This window comes from Sapajus apella, unplaced genomic scaffold, assembly GCF_009761245.1.
Source record: "Sapajus apella isolate SASKATOON/1434 unplaced genomic scaffold, GSC_monkey_1.0 scaffold9, whole genome shotgun sequence".
Classification (NCBI taxonomy): Eukaryota; Metazoa; Chordata; class Mammalia; order Primates; family Cebidae; genus Sapajus; species Sapajus apella.
This window is the reverse complement of record NW_022436949.1, coordinates 18,300,695-18,316,210: the sequence shown is the minus strand read 5'-3', so window position 1 is coordinate 18,316,210 and position 15,516 is coordinate 18,300,695. Positions and strand designations below refer to the sequence as shown.

General features: G+C 31.4%; 1 protein-coding gene across 5 annotated transcripts in view; it reads left to right on the top strand.

The window, feature by feature from the left end:
- The window catches only part of DACH1 (dachshund family transcription factor 1), a 433,595-nt gene that overhangs the window by 305,359 nt on the left and 112,720 nt on the right, over nucleotides 1-15,516 (top strand). For 4 of the 5 annotated variants that reach the window (XM_032277265.1, XM_032277266.1, XM_032277268.1 and 1 more), the window contains 2 exons: nucleotides 6,128-6,263; nucleotides 8,940-9,074. In XM_032277265.1, the coding sequence (XP_032133156.1) occupies nucleotides 6,128-6,263; nucleotides 8,940-9,074 (271 nt within the window). The remainder of the gene's footprint in view (nucleotides 1-6,127; nucleotides 6,264-8,939; nucleotides 9,075-15,516) is intronic. The other variant, XM_032277267.1, reaches the window with a different exon arrangement.

Genomic DNA, 15,516 nt, shown 5'->3' with positions numbered 1-15,516 from the left:
TATGCCCAGAGAGATTGATGCCAGTTAAAGGCAGTGCTGGTCAAATCAGAACTTACCTTTTTTCCCTTGCTGTTCTTCCTTGACCTCTATATCCCTTGGCTGTAGTAAAGAAAGAAGTCTTACTTTTTAATTAAGATGCTAGTATTTATTATCATATGGGGTTGAATTATATAAATCCTGATTCAAGATTTTATTTTGCTGCTTAAAGTAACTTTATATGATAAAATAGCAACCTAAAAAGTTACAAGGCTACCTGAATGTTCATACAAACGAGAAAAATATAGTCCCCTACCGCCAATGAGTAAGTTCATAAAGAACAGGAGAATAAGGTTAATCTGTTTCAGATTATATTAAGTTGTTTCACCAGGTCTTGCCAGTTTCATATTTAGAAAACTTGAGTATTTATTGAGTTCCATAATCAAAGTTTTTTTAAAAGCTATGAAAATATTGCTTGGGGCCTCCTCAGCTATGGAATTTTGATTTGGGCTGCCTGGTCCTCAACCAGGTGTAAGCATGCTAGCATCATTGATTGTCTCTTGAAAGTACTTTTAAGCATTTTTCTGAATACAGAATTCCAATTATGTTATTTGTCTTTGCACATTTTTCCAAAGAAAAGGAATTTGAACACCACCCTTAGTGTGAACGATATTGCATTTCACTAACAACATTTACCAGGTATCATATATGCTCCATGGGGAAAATAATTTTTGTCACTTTTGCTTGATTTTATATAACCAGAACTTAACTCCTGCCTGGTACATAGTAAGTATTCAGTAAATACTCATTGAACTAATGAATTTAAGTCTGAGTTTTCTTAAAGCTCAGAAATTTGGGTTATATAAAATGCTGATCAACTTCATCAATTTTATAGATGAAAAGTTATAAGAAGATAACATTTAGGCTGGGCACAGTGGCTCACACCTGCAATCCCAGTACTTTGGGAGGCCGAGGCAGGAGGATCACTTAGACCAGCCTGACCAACATGGTGAAACCCCCTGTACTAAAAATACAAAAAAATTAGCTGGACATGGTGGCAGACTCCTGTAATCCCAGCTACTCAGAGGCTGAGGCAAGAGAATTGCTTGAAGCCGGGAGATGGAGGTTGCAGTGAGCCGAGATTGTCCCACTGCACTCCAGCCTGGGTGACAGAGCGAGACTCTGACTCAAAAACAAAACAAAAAGATTAACATTTAATATTACAAATATGTTTCCCCACTTCTAGATCATATTCAGCTACAGAATCTCTACTGAAAAACATAAAAAATGAAGAGAATTAAAAGGAGAGTAAAATAAATGAAAGCTAAATGAAATAATCCTTTAGAGAAGTGAGTTGTGATTATACTTACCCTAAGAAAATATTCTATTTTGATAAAATACAACACATTTTTAAGGTGGAGGGGGGCAGCTGAGCTAATGAAATTTTAAAACTGTTTAGTTAATCACTGTGTGTACTACTGAACATTTTATACTTCTTATTTTAGAAGTTTAGTACATTGTTTTTGGATTCATTTTTGATTCTGAATTATCCTACAGACCATTTTCCATTGTTGTTCTTCTGTTACTATTAGTTTATTAGTATGACCTTTTTTTTCAGCAAAAGACTACTCCTCTTAAATTTTCATTTATTATTGTGGCAAGTTTTATAAAGATGGAACATTGCAAAAGATTGTGTTTTATTGATTGGTGGAGTTGATGCAGGACTATAAAGCAGTGTGTTGAAGTATTAAATTAAATCTTTTTCCTCTCTGTCCTACTTCAGACCCATATTGGAGGTTAAAGGGTATCACACAAATGAAATGATAAATCCAGTTTACATAGTTTTCTTATAGACATTGAACTGCTTCTTTCTTATTATGTCTGAATAAAACTCATTATCTATTTTGTTTCAGTCATAATTACGAGATTCCCTCCTAAGCAATTTTTTACTGTCTCCATTATTCTTCATCTTATAGAATACTCTGGAAAGGCAAGCATATAAATATGATAAAAGAATTAAGCTGTTGAAATAAATTAATTTATTGTGCAACAGTGTATTCAAATCTTACTTGCTCAATGGATTTTACTTTAATGAAATTCTTCAAAGAACAATACATTATGTTCCAAAGATTGAAATTATACATTAAGTAAAATGACTGAATATGTTGTGTCTCAATTTATAGAAAGTTTCAATTGAATGGTTAAGCTTTTAAATCATAAAAATTTGCATAAATTAAAATATTTTCTTCAAATAACAGTATTAACTATTGTCCTCCTATCCTTTGTTCTTAAACACAAAACTACAATAAAAGCAAAACTAAGTTAAAGCTAAATTAAATACTATAATTTTACTTATACATATTTACTGAGCTTTAAATTAAGCTGTTAAATGCATTTTACATAACAATTTTAATCTAATTTATTTTTACTTTGTATATTATGTCTTTTTAAGAGAATTTTGGATGTGTAAATGAATAACTGAACAAGTCATGAATTAAAGGAATGATCATAGACAACTTTGACATTTAAGTACATTGACTAATGAAGCATTTTTCTACTTATATGGGAAATGTTAAAATAAACAAGGACTTATTTTAATGACATAATATTCTAGAAATTCATGTGTTTAATATTTAAGCATTTTAATGAGTTAAATATCTCAGAAAACTTATATTCTCATGCTTTCATTAGTACCACTAGGAAATCTATTATGACAGGAGTATCAGACTTGCAAAATCATTTTAGAAAGACTGATTTATTTCAATATTGTGCTTTATGTCTGTTCAGCCAAACATATGCCACCGAAAGTTCACTAACATTATTAAGAAAAGCATTAAAATTTATTGATAGATAAGTATTGATGTGAGTGACCTTTTGAATAAAAGAGTGGTTATTTTAGAAAATTCTGTTCCTACAATAATATAGCAATGCATTTTCTCAAATACACACTATGTATTTCTGTGTAATCTAAGTGTTAGCAGTTAAATGTATTAGGAATTAGCTCTAAAGCTTAGACGAACTGTATGTTTCTATTAGAATTTCAAGAAAGCAAGGTTAGATTTTAAGAGTGTATGTCTGGGCATGTACGCAGTTAGCTGCAGTATTGTTTTTTAATATATTTATACAAATTAAAAGAAGTTCTACATATAGTCTTATAAATGCATCCTCTGTAAGTGCACAAATACTTCAAAACCATGCAAAATTGAACTTTTGAATTATGGCTTGGCTGTACACAAGCCAAGATTATCCTTTGATTTGTGATTACAATGATTTGATATGAGCATATTGTCATTTGAAGCTTCTTTATAATTTAGGATAATTATAATTAGAAGACAGGAAGTAAGTTTTGGCATCCAGATGTGAAGTTTCTGATCTTTTAAGTCATATACATGTGTGTTTTTAAAAACTTTTGGTCATTTGATTGCCTTAGACATTTTGGAGACATACATGCTTCATTTTTTAGTTTGGAAAAATAACTGATAATATGTTCATTTTCCATGCTACTTGTGATAAAGATTTCAAAATATCTTATTCTGCAAACTGTACAGTTGGATGCTACCTTTCTTTAGTATCCTAGAGTGTTACAAATGCATGCATGCTATAAACTTTTCTGAACAAGTCAGTTTTAAATTTTAATATCTGGTGTGTATGTGTTTGTGTTTATCCCCCTTGTTTACTCTCTCCTCTCCCTATATCTTCTCTCTTTCGTTCTCTCCCTCCCCATCTTCTTATTTGCATATTAATAGTATTTCAAGTGGAAATCCTACATAATTTGAGCTAGAAAATGTATTGCATGTTGCTTACATTTACCTACATATCAATTTTGCTATTTGCAGAAAATAAAGCGCTTAATTGTTAACCTCTGATCAATTAAGGTAAAGGGCTAATGCTTTTTAGTATAATACTAACAATACATCTGCCTTCTGTGGGGGTTTACTGTCTTTTACAGAAGCCTATAAATACATATTAGTCCTGTCCAGAAACTCTTAAAGTTCAACACATTGTCATGATGGCAAGATTCTAATACACATTGCAACTTTTGAGAGTAACATTTGACTTTTTTTCTTTCTTTACAATATTGTTTTGTCATGAAGTTTCTCATAGCACTTCTTTTTTAATTCCATGGAATGTATGTTGGGAAACCATTTTATTACATGGATTTGGGGAAAGCGCCTGGCTATTTTTTCTGCTTATTTTCATTTTATTTGTCATGCTTTCCAAAATGAAGTCTCAGCATATCTGCTGAAGATGTTTATTGGCAGTGTATACCATTGAAAAATTAAAAGAGTATGATGAAAGTACAGTTCAATCTTGGCTCCATATTAAAATCATAGGGAGAGTCTTAAAAAAATACTGAAGTCTTGGTCCCATTTTAGACCTAGTGTATTAGTTTTTTTTAGGGCCACTGTAACAAAGAACCAGAAACTGGGTAGCCTAAAACCAGAGAGATTTATTATCTTGCATTACTGGAGTCTAGAAGTTCAAAATCAAGAGTTTTTGAGGGCCATGCTCCCTTTGAGATTCAGGTGGAATCCTTTGTTGTCTTTCCATAGCTTCTGGTAGGGGCTGGCAATCCTTGGCATGTCTTGGCTTGAAGCTGCATAAATTTAATCTCTGTCTCAGTGGTCACGACATTCTTCCCTCCTATCTTCACATCTTCTTGTAAAGACACGAATCATGTGGGATTAGAAGCTATCCTAATCCAGTATATTCTCATCTTCACTAACTATGTCTGCAAAAACTCAGTTTTCAAATACATTCATGCTCATAGGGACCAAAGGTTAGGGCTTCAGCGTATTTTTGGGGGACACAATTAAGCCATAATACTCAGTAAACCAGAATCACTGGGAGTCAAACTGAAGCATAAGCACATTTAAGAACTTGACAGGGTGATTCTGATGTGCAGTAGGATTTCAGACCATCATGTTGCTAATAAAATCACTTTGACCAAAGATGAAGATGATCACCATTCTCACTGGCAGTACAAAACCTGGAAACTCCTCTTTGTTTTCCATATGAACGTTTGACATTATATTTTAGAACTTTTTTCTCTATGTCATATTTGCATATATTCACCCTAATAAAGAATAATGTACTTACTACTCGTAAGTACATTATACATGTACATACTACTTGTAAGTACATTATACATGTACATACTACTTGTAAGTACATTATACATGTACATACTTTAGATAGTTTTCTTCCAGACTTTTAACTATTTATTAATTATTGCAAAGACAGTTCATCAAGTCCTGTATCTGTTGATAGCTGAAGGTATATTTTGTCACTCGAAGTAGAAAATGGGTACCTTCACCAATGGATACCTTCTTTCTTAATCTGTAACGCCATTTATAATAGCTGATTGGAGGCATTTATATAATCCACCTGCATATTTGTATAATGGAGAATGTACAGAGCTTAGAGATGGAGGTGTGGAGGAAACAAGAGTGTTGACATAAAATAGAGTATGAGGAAACACAGTACCAAATTTCCCTGGGACACAATTGATACATATTTCACAAATGTGCCCTTAATACATTTGCGTGGTTGAATTGAAACTAGGTGTGGTAGGTACTCTGAAAATTATTTAAATCAAAGAGAATTATTCCAATATTAAATAATAATCCATTTCCACAATGCCTTAAAATGTGAGTATGTCCAGAGCAGTGACCAGATGGAATACCTGTTAAAAACTCCTCTGGTACGATTATTATGTTCAGTCATGTTGATAATGTGTTTATTACGTGACATTTAGATACTGGCAGAAACAAGGGAATAATATATTTAAAGATTTCTTCAAAATGATAAATAATCTTTTATTCTCTGAATTCTTTGTTGTCTAATGGGTTTTTATATGGATATTTTTGGGTGCCTTCTTAGGACTTACTTTTTCTCCAGAGTGGATTGACATTTGCCATGACTACAGTTATGCTTACCTGTAGAACCATAGTTTCATAAATCATCTTTTTCTACTTTATTTGGCTTTGCTCAAGATAAACATATCTTTTAGTACAGTTAAATGCTGATGAAATAAAGTGTTTATTCTCTTTACATCTCTTATTGTATTGAGAAAAACCAACATTCATTAAGTAAAATTCCATTGTATTTAACCTCTTTTCTTCCCTCCTTCCCTCCCTTGGTGGTGCAGGAGCGTGTTCCTGATAGCCCCTCACCTGCCCCCTCTCTGGAGGAGGGCAGAAGGCCTGGCAGTCACCCATCATCACATCGCAGCAGCAGCGTGTCCAGCTCCCCTGCACGGACTGAGAGCTCTTCTGACAGAATCCGTAGGTCTCATACTTCTACTTGTCACCATTTTAAACTTTATTAGGTTCAGCTGGCTTTTCTAATCAACATGCCCTCATTCCAAATAGATCTCAGATGGATCATGTTCTGAAGCTCTGTAGCAATAGCCATCTCTCAAAATTATGTTTCCCAGTTTGCAATATCATGAGGTATGACACAACATTAACAGGTCCTGATATAAATTTCCTCTCTTTGATGCCACATATAAAGATTTGAGCCATGAAACAGAGAAAATAAGTAACCTTCTAGATTGGTTTCTGAAGTAAATACAACCAATTCTCATATACCTAGTGTCTAGGTCCACTGTTTATGGATCATTCAACATCATTCCTCAAATCCTACCATTCCATTTTGTAATTCACTAAGTTTTAAATTTTATTCTTGTGTTAATGGAGATATCCACAAAGAGAAATGAGTCAGATTCAAAATAACAAATTTAAAAAGCATATATTTCTAATTCATTCTGGTGATCAGTGGATTAAAGAATTTGAAATTAGCTAAATTTGAGAATTTGAATTAGTAACAATCAATAATGCATACCATTGCCCTATGTTGTTATTATTAAAATTTGAGAAGTAGGACTGTATTTTATTTTATAACATTTCCATAATATTTAATCTTGGTCCTTATGGCCAGGAAAACTAAGAATAAAGTTAAAATGCCATCCAATTAACAGATAATTTTGTGTCTGTACAATAATATCAGACTGTTCTTTTGATAAATGACTATATTAAAAGAGAATAACTTGGTTGATAAAACCTATATATATTGCTTTTCCAGAATTTAGCTATTATTTTATGAAATTATGTTTATAGCATAAACTTTATCTAATTACACAAAATTTATTTAAGTTATTTGGTTGTTGAGAATATTTTCATAATAGGAAAGCATTTTCTAGAAAGTGACTTTGTAGATTATAAAGGAATGTATGCATAATGTGAAAATTGTTGATCTGGGAGCTATTGAAGTAGGTAATTTAAAAATTAAGTTAAATGCTATGTAAATAATTATAAATAAAAGATAGTCAATTATTGGCAATTATATAATTCAACATAATACTAAATATATATACTTGCTTTGGCCTGCCTGAAACATATTTTCTTAATTTTATAACTTTATGCACTACTTTAAAATAGTTTTCAAATAAAATATTTACTGTACATTTTTATGATATGTTGACACTAAAATCAGAAGTTTAATAATAAATATTGGTTTCATTATAAGATATTGTCATTGGAAAGGAGCTGTTTGAGAGAAAAAAATTTTTTTTGTTATAAAATGAAAATGACGGACAGCTTGGGGAAGATTTGAAAGAGTTTTGTTAATACATTCATATAATTTTATTAATGGTTATATTATTTTTAAAATTTTTGATAGAAACTAAGAATACATTTTTGTATGCCTAGGATATCATAATTGTTGAAGTGGAAATACATCCACATTCACACACATACACATATATATGCATATACATATATGTGCACATATATGTATATCAATTTCTAACATGTTACTTTAAAGTAATTTACTTACAGAAAATTTTCATATATAATACAAATCATTCATATGTGCTCGTCATCCTGATTTACCTCATCAATCAACCCATGAAGGTCTCTGAAAGTGATATCTCAATAAAGGCATAATGTCACCTAGTCCTTCTATCATAAATTAAATGCATCTTTACCTCAAACTCTTCATTTATCTTCTACAAACAAGGACATTTTTTTACATAACAAAAGAAAAATGATCAAAATCAGGAAAATAATATGATGGCACTAAAATTTAAACTACGGTTTTTATTTAAATTGCACTGGTTTTCCCACTAATATTTTTAAAAGCAAGTTTTTTTTTCTTGGTACAAAAGCCAATCTAGGATCACACACTACAACGATTTCTCATATTCTCTCAGTATTCTTTAACCTGGAACAGTTTCTTAGTCCTTTTTGTCTTTCAGTAACAACACTTTTTTTGAGTACAGGCCATTTATTTTGTAGAATGTCCCTCACTTTAGTTTTTTTATGTTTCCTCTTGATTAAACATAGATTATGGATGTGTGGCAGGAATCACACAGCTGTGATAGTGTGTCTTTCTTAGTGAATCACTTCGGGAGACACACATTTCTACAATACCAGCAATAATTTTATCACTTTTTTAAGGTGGTGACTACCAGGTTTCTCTACTGCAATATTACTTTTTGTTGCTGTTGTTGTTTACCTTTGTAGATAGTGAGTATGTTGTGACAAAATATCTTAAGACTATGCAAATATCCTGTTCTTTACCAAACTTCCACTCACTAGTTTTAGAATTATCTGTCCCTTGATCTCTGAAGCAATCAATTATTATTAACGGTGTTTGCCAAATGGCAATTTCTACTATATTATTCTTATATTTTAAAGTTGTATATTTTCCATACAAATTTTATTTTATGCAAAATAAAAATAAAGTGAAGTGATGCCATTTTCAGTATTTTCTGCTTAGTCTGATGAATTATCATGTTATTTATGATAGTGTTTTTAGGGTTAGATTATAAAGTTAGACCATTATATTAATACTGTATTTACTGTTGAGTCCAAAAGAGTTTAACTAACTTATTGGAACCTTGTGTGTTATGGTGTTTTTGTGTTTTGTTTTGTTTGTTTGTTTTTTGGGTTTAACAGCGGTTCATCAGAATGGGTTGTCCATGAACCAGATGCTGATGGGCTTATCACCAAATGTACTCCCTGGGCCCAAAGAAGGGGATTTGGCTGGTCATGACATGGGACATGAGTCAAAAAGGATGCATATTGAAAAAGGTAATATATGATTATATATTCCTTGTTTTTCCAGTTCAATATATGAACTAGATTTTAATCACAGAAGAAATACCTCTTTACATTATGTAAAAAAAAAGCATATATATATATATATATGCATATATATATATATAAAAGGGTTTTTAAAACCTACAATATTAAGTACAAATTAAACCTGTTCAACAAAAAGAGACATGAATGAAGACCTGCAGCACTTCTCTTATACAATAGGTAAGTTACAATTTAGGTACCAGTATGTTAAAAAAAAGTCCCAATTGTTATCTCTCAGTTCCTAAAGGGTCTGCTATTTGACTTTTTCGATGGCTTTAGTGTCATTGTCATTTTACTTAGCATAACAGAACAATAACAGTATAGAAAGGATGATTCTCTCTTCTTTTCAATTAAAAAACATAGTTAATGGATCAATAACAAAACAGAGATATATTTTATATGTCAGTGTACTAGTAGTTGTTTCAAAATATACCAAGAAAGCCCAGGTTCTATATAGCTACAAGAGTTTCTTATATTTTGTTAATATCAACCAAACATTTTCACAGGCAAAAATTATATTTTCATCCCCTATTTCATAATTTCATGAAAAAATGAAAATATTATTTTAGTCAGTATATTAGAAATTTATTCTTGGAGATGCAAATACATGCTTTCAAATTATAAGTGTTAGATTGTGAATAGAAGAGCCTTTCCATGTATTTTTAATTTTAACTTAATATTTTGAAACTTTATAAATATGGATAGAACAATTTGCTACTCTTTTTTTGATATAGCCATCAAATAATCAGTGTTGTGAATAAGGATTATTTCTTTGGAAAACATGAAAAGGGCACAATTAATCAGCTGTCAACAAGGAAAGGAAACACAATTGGGTATTTAAATAATTTAATAGGACTAAATCTGTGGAGAGAGATTAAGTTAAGGAGGGGTACCTTTTTTCCACCAAAAAGACTACTCACAAAAAGTAAAAAGGCTTACATAAAACATTTCCCTTTCAACATAAAAATAGCTCTGCTAAGTGCCTTAGGGAGAAGGAGTATATTTCTACAAATTAGATTATTTGAGCTATGGAATGTCAGTGAGAAAACAATAATCTAGGTACTAACATGTTAACTTCTAGGCATAATTGAGAAAAAGGCATTAATCATTTTTTATTATTGTGAAATTTGATATCAAGTGTTATTTATATTAAGTATTCTAATGCAGTACACAACTAGTTCAGTTGGTCTCTAAATTTCTAACTTACATTTTTCACAAGCTTTTCATTAACAATAAAGAAAAATGTCATAGGTATTATCCATCATATATATTTTGACCTGTACCTTTGATATTTAATCAGAAAGCCATGCATAGCAATATTGTAAAAATTAGTATAATGGTAAAACATAAAGTTTCATCAAATATTCATTTTAAGTAATGATATTTAAATATAATAATTAATTGTATGGGTTTCACAATCATTCTCCACTAGGGTTGAGCCAAAGAACAAAGCCCTCAGAAAATTATTTAAGTCATTGTTTTCTCAAGTTTCCCTTAGATACTATTTAACAAGATTAACTTGGGATGCATAAGAAGGAAGCTAATTTATGTTATATAATGAATGTCAAGATATTAGCAGAACCATGGTGGAGAAAGGGTAAGAGAGAAATGTAGGAGTCCAGAGATGGTAGTGAAGAGAAGAACACAAAAGGAATGACCGGTACTAGAATTGGAATAACAAATCTTACTAGAATTTTTGTTGGAGAGCTTTGTGCACCGTTATCCTTTTAATTGACCTATATTTTTCATAACTGTTTCTTTTTCATATGTTATTATTTTAATCTATTTATTTATTATTATTTTGCCACCATGGAGCATTTTTTGGAATAATACACTAGGTTGATCTAGGCATGTTTTGAAGTATTTGTTTTGTTATTTGGAAGTTATTTCTTCTTTGGTATCCTTCCACTACTAGAATGTAAGCTGACTGGGAGTCTTCTGTGTACTACGTTTGCTTTAAACAGACAAGGCAGTGTTTGCATACTGATCTGTGGGCCGAATTACTAGAAGATTCTAACAGACAGACAAGAGTTAAAACAACTTTGGAGATCACGTGCTTTAAAGATTAATAGCAAGGTCAAAGGTGAAATTATCTGGCCTTTAGAAAGTACATTTATATTAAACACATTAGAACATTCTGACCATGAATATACATAAAAACTTACTGTATCACTAATGGTACTTATTTCAAGGTTTTCTAAATTGTTTTGCTGCATAGTCCTTGATCATAGCCCAAAACTTCTCCATATTTTAACATATATTTTATAGGGAAAAATAAAATTTTAAGATTCTCCCTAGAAATATGACACTATAACTGATTTCAAGTGTGTATATATAATCCCAAAATTGTAATAGATTTTGATACTATTCTAGTAAGCTTTTTGTTATGTGATGCTTTTCTTTTGCATGTACTTTCTTTTATCTAGTTTTTGCACAGTGAATTAATAGTAAATATTCATGGGCTTTCTAGATTGATAGAGATTACTAAATTAAAAATTGTTTTCTTTCATGACAACATTTATCATGGGTCTCATAATATCCCTGTAACTTTCCTACCACTCATATCTATATCAAACTAGTAGCTTCATTTAGAGATATTTGTAAAGAAATTAATTATATGTTTATGTCATTTTAGGCTTGAACCTATATGTAATTTGCTGTCTACCAACTAAATTATTTAAAAGGCAATAATTCTTTAGAAAACACTGATTCCAAAAATAGATGCCAACATTTATTTGTATGCTGAGAATCACTGTGGTCTGAAATCTTAAGCATCAGTAACTTAAACATTTTATGTTCTTCTTAATATTGAATAGCTATTATCTCCATTCTATTATACAAAAGAATTAAGTCAACGTTAGTTGAAGGACCAGTGGTTTTAACTACTGAGTAAATTCATTCCGTTTTAAAAATAAAGAATACTCATGTAGGGTTTTCAGCTTAGGGAGAGTATAATTTAAGCATGTTCAAATATATACATATACAAAAACACACACACATGTATATATTTTGGATGTGAACCTACATATAGGTTCAAGCCTAAACAAATAAAATATACATATATGTATATATCTGTATCTATACATCAAATATATATATAAATACGTATCTATATATATAAATATATGTCACATGATATATATATATATACACACACACACACACACACACACACACACACATATATATATATAGAGAGAGAGAGAGAGAGAAAGAGAGAGAGAGAAGTAATTGGCTGGGCACGGTGGCTCATGCCTGTAATCCCAGCACTTTGGGAGACCGAGGAGGGCAGATCACCTGAGATCAGGAATTTGAGACCAGCCTAGCCAACATGGTGAAATCCTGTCTCTATTTAAAATACAAACGTTAGCCAGTAGTGGTGGTGGATGCCTGTAATCCCAGCTACTTGAGAGCTAAGGCAGGAGAATCCCTTGGACCTGGGAGGTGAAGGTTGCAGTGGGCTGAGATCACACCATTTCAATCCAGCCTGGGCCACAAGAACGAAACTCTGTTTCCAAAAAAAAAAAAAAAAAAAAAAGAAGTAAAAGAATTTTAATAACCTTTGCAGTCATCTTAATTATAAAGAGACATGCTTTAAAGATTGAGAGATACTTCGATTAAACTCAGGAGTTTGTCAAAGATACGTGCTTAGGGAAACTCTGAGACAGCACATAGCATGGCTTAAAAAACAACTGTCTTTCAGCTTTTCCAAACATCCAGAGTTCCCAAGAGCTTTCTGTATTTTAAAACATTGCCAATCTTTTCCCTCATTCTAACTATAGTGGAATAGGCCATAATAATTGACATTTGTAGTATATAAATAGACTCACTGTTTCTTGATGCTAGATCTCTCTGTTTATATTCCACGCGTTTGTCCATTGATACTAGTTTACAGTATTGCTCTCTCATGAATAATTTGTTTTGGTTTTTCTTAAATTGCTGTACTTTCAACAAATTTTCAAGCATCCTTCTTACCTTGCCTGTAAGTCAATATGCACATTTTTTGTTATTATACAATTCACCTACTTTTGATTGATCAAAAATTAAATATATGGTAGAGATAAGCCTATAATATTAACTTCCTCCAATTATAGAAAACTTAAGCAAAGAGTTGGGACTAACTGTTGCATACCTAATTTGTTATTGTATTTTGGTCTTGGATTAAGTCTACCAATGTGATATCATCAACGAGTAAATATTTACTGAAAACCAGATATGTGAATGAAAACAAATGAAATGCAAATCAGCCTCTCTCTTTCTCTGTCTCTCCCTTTCCTCGCTAAAATTATACAGATTTTTTTTTCTTAATATGTAATTTCTCCTACAGTTAAGGCTTTTCTCTTCATTTGTTCTGAAAACTTTTCACTGCTAATAACTTCAGGACACCACATTTTAGAAGCAGGACTAATCTGAGGAGAGTCAGGAATTCCAGGGGATTCGCTTCAGGTCATAAAGTACTTTTTTTGTGTCATATTCTGCTTGGTGGGCACTGCTCAAAATTTCCAATGTTCAACATCTTTGTATAAAAACTTTTCATGTTAATAATCTAACGTGAAGGACAGAGCACTAAAGGCGATAAAGTAGTTAGTAAACTGGCCATATTTGGATTTTTGTTTATCCTGCATATTTTAGTCTTAGCATGCAACCTTACGGACCATTTTCATACAAAGCCCTTTAGAAAGAAAATTATTATGTATCACTGTTTTCAAGTTTTGGAATATATTTTTATTTGTGCATTTCTCATTGTTTAAAAATTCTAACTTAAATCAAGATCAAGTCTTCAAAAATGCAGCAACATGAATGCAACTGCAGGTCATTGTGTTACATGAGATAAACTAAGCACAGAAAGACAATTAGCACATGTTCTCACATATATGAGAGCTACAAAAGCAGATTTCATAAAGGTAGTAGATTGCTGGTTTCCAGATGCTGTTTAGAATAGTGGGGAGGAGGGAGGATTAATGGGTCCAAATAGACAGTTAGATAGAAGAAATAAGACCTAGTGTTCAATAGATCAATAGTGTGACTAGTTTATAGCAAACTATTGTATATTTCAAAATACCTAGAAAAGGATAATTTCAAATATTTTTAGCATAAAGAAGAGACAAATATTTAAGGAGATGGATATCCCAATTCTGCCGATTTGATCATTAAAAATTATATAAATGTCTAAAATTATTACATGTACCCCCAAATATATGCGTCTATTATGTATCAATAAAAATTAAACAAATGGCATTTTTCTTTTAAATTCTAAATTGATCTTACACAAATTAATCAATACTAAATGTTACATACAACTGTATCTGAGCCTGTTAGTGTCTCCTGTGACTGTATAGAATTGCATAGACTAAAAGCCTATTTTCTTTAAAAGTTTACATATTTTGATAATGTTAATACATATTATAGAGCCATGATTATTTTCACTTTTAAAATTATCTAACACACAACTTCTCCTTGACTTATACCATCTAAATATATTGGCACATCTCAAAGACTCTTACAAAATATTCTCTGTAAATATTACCTACCCATGTAATTTTCCTCCTCAGTTTCCAAGCCTGGGAAATAAGTGTTGAACTTAGTGCCATCACTTTTGGTTCTGTGATTCATAACACTGGACAACAACAAATTTATTTGGATTCCAGAGTTTTTTCTTAAGTAGATGGCAGATTTCATATGCAAAGCCATAGATCAGCTTGCTTAAGACACTGGTTTTATTGTTATATGAATTATTTCTAGAAGCAGAGCTTGTAATAATATTCCAATGACAATTGAAGAAAATCCTTGCTGTAAGATACTCATAACAGCCCTGTAACGATGGTCAATTGGTATAAAATATAGACTTTAATATTTATTTATATTTTAACCCATGCACCTTGATGATCATCACGTCACACTGAATTTTCAAGTTTCTCAAACATCCTCTGTCCTTTCCTACAAGACTTCTGTTTCTTTCCTTACATGGGATATGTATGTATTCTTATCCACTAGTGCTCATCCCAAACTTCTTCAGGGCAGGAGCTATGTCTTCTCACCTCTTTGTATACTTAGCACAGGGTCTAGCCTTCATGGGAACAGTAAATTTCTTTTCAGAGTTAAGTGAGATAATACATGTCTGGAGTGCTTGATGCATATAAATATCAATGGAAACCATTTCCACTATCAAGTTAGCTAATCAGCATGTGGCTTGATTATATAAATTGGAAAATATACATGCGGTAAACCACTGAATTAGAATATTATCTATTTACAATTCATAATACCACAGTTATCATGATTTGCATTTGATTCCCAATCGGAAATTTGAAATTATAATATTGTAGAGAGCATTTTGATTACATATAGCTAGAATGTAATGTGCACAGTTTTGGAGGAAAAAATTGCTAAA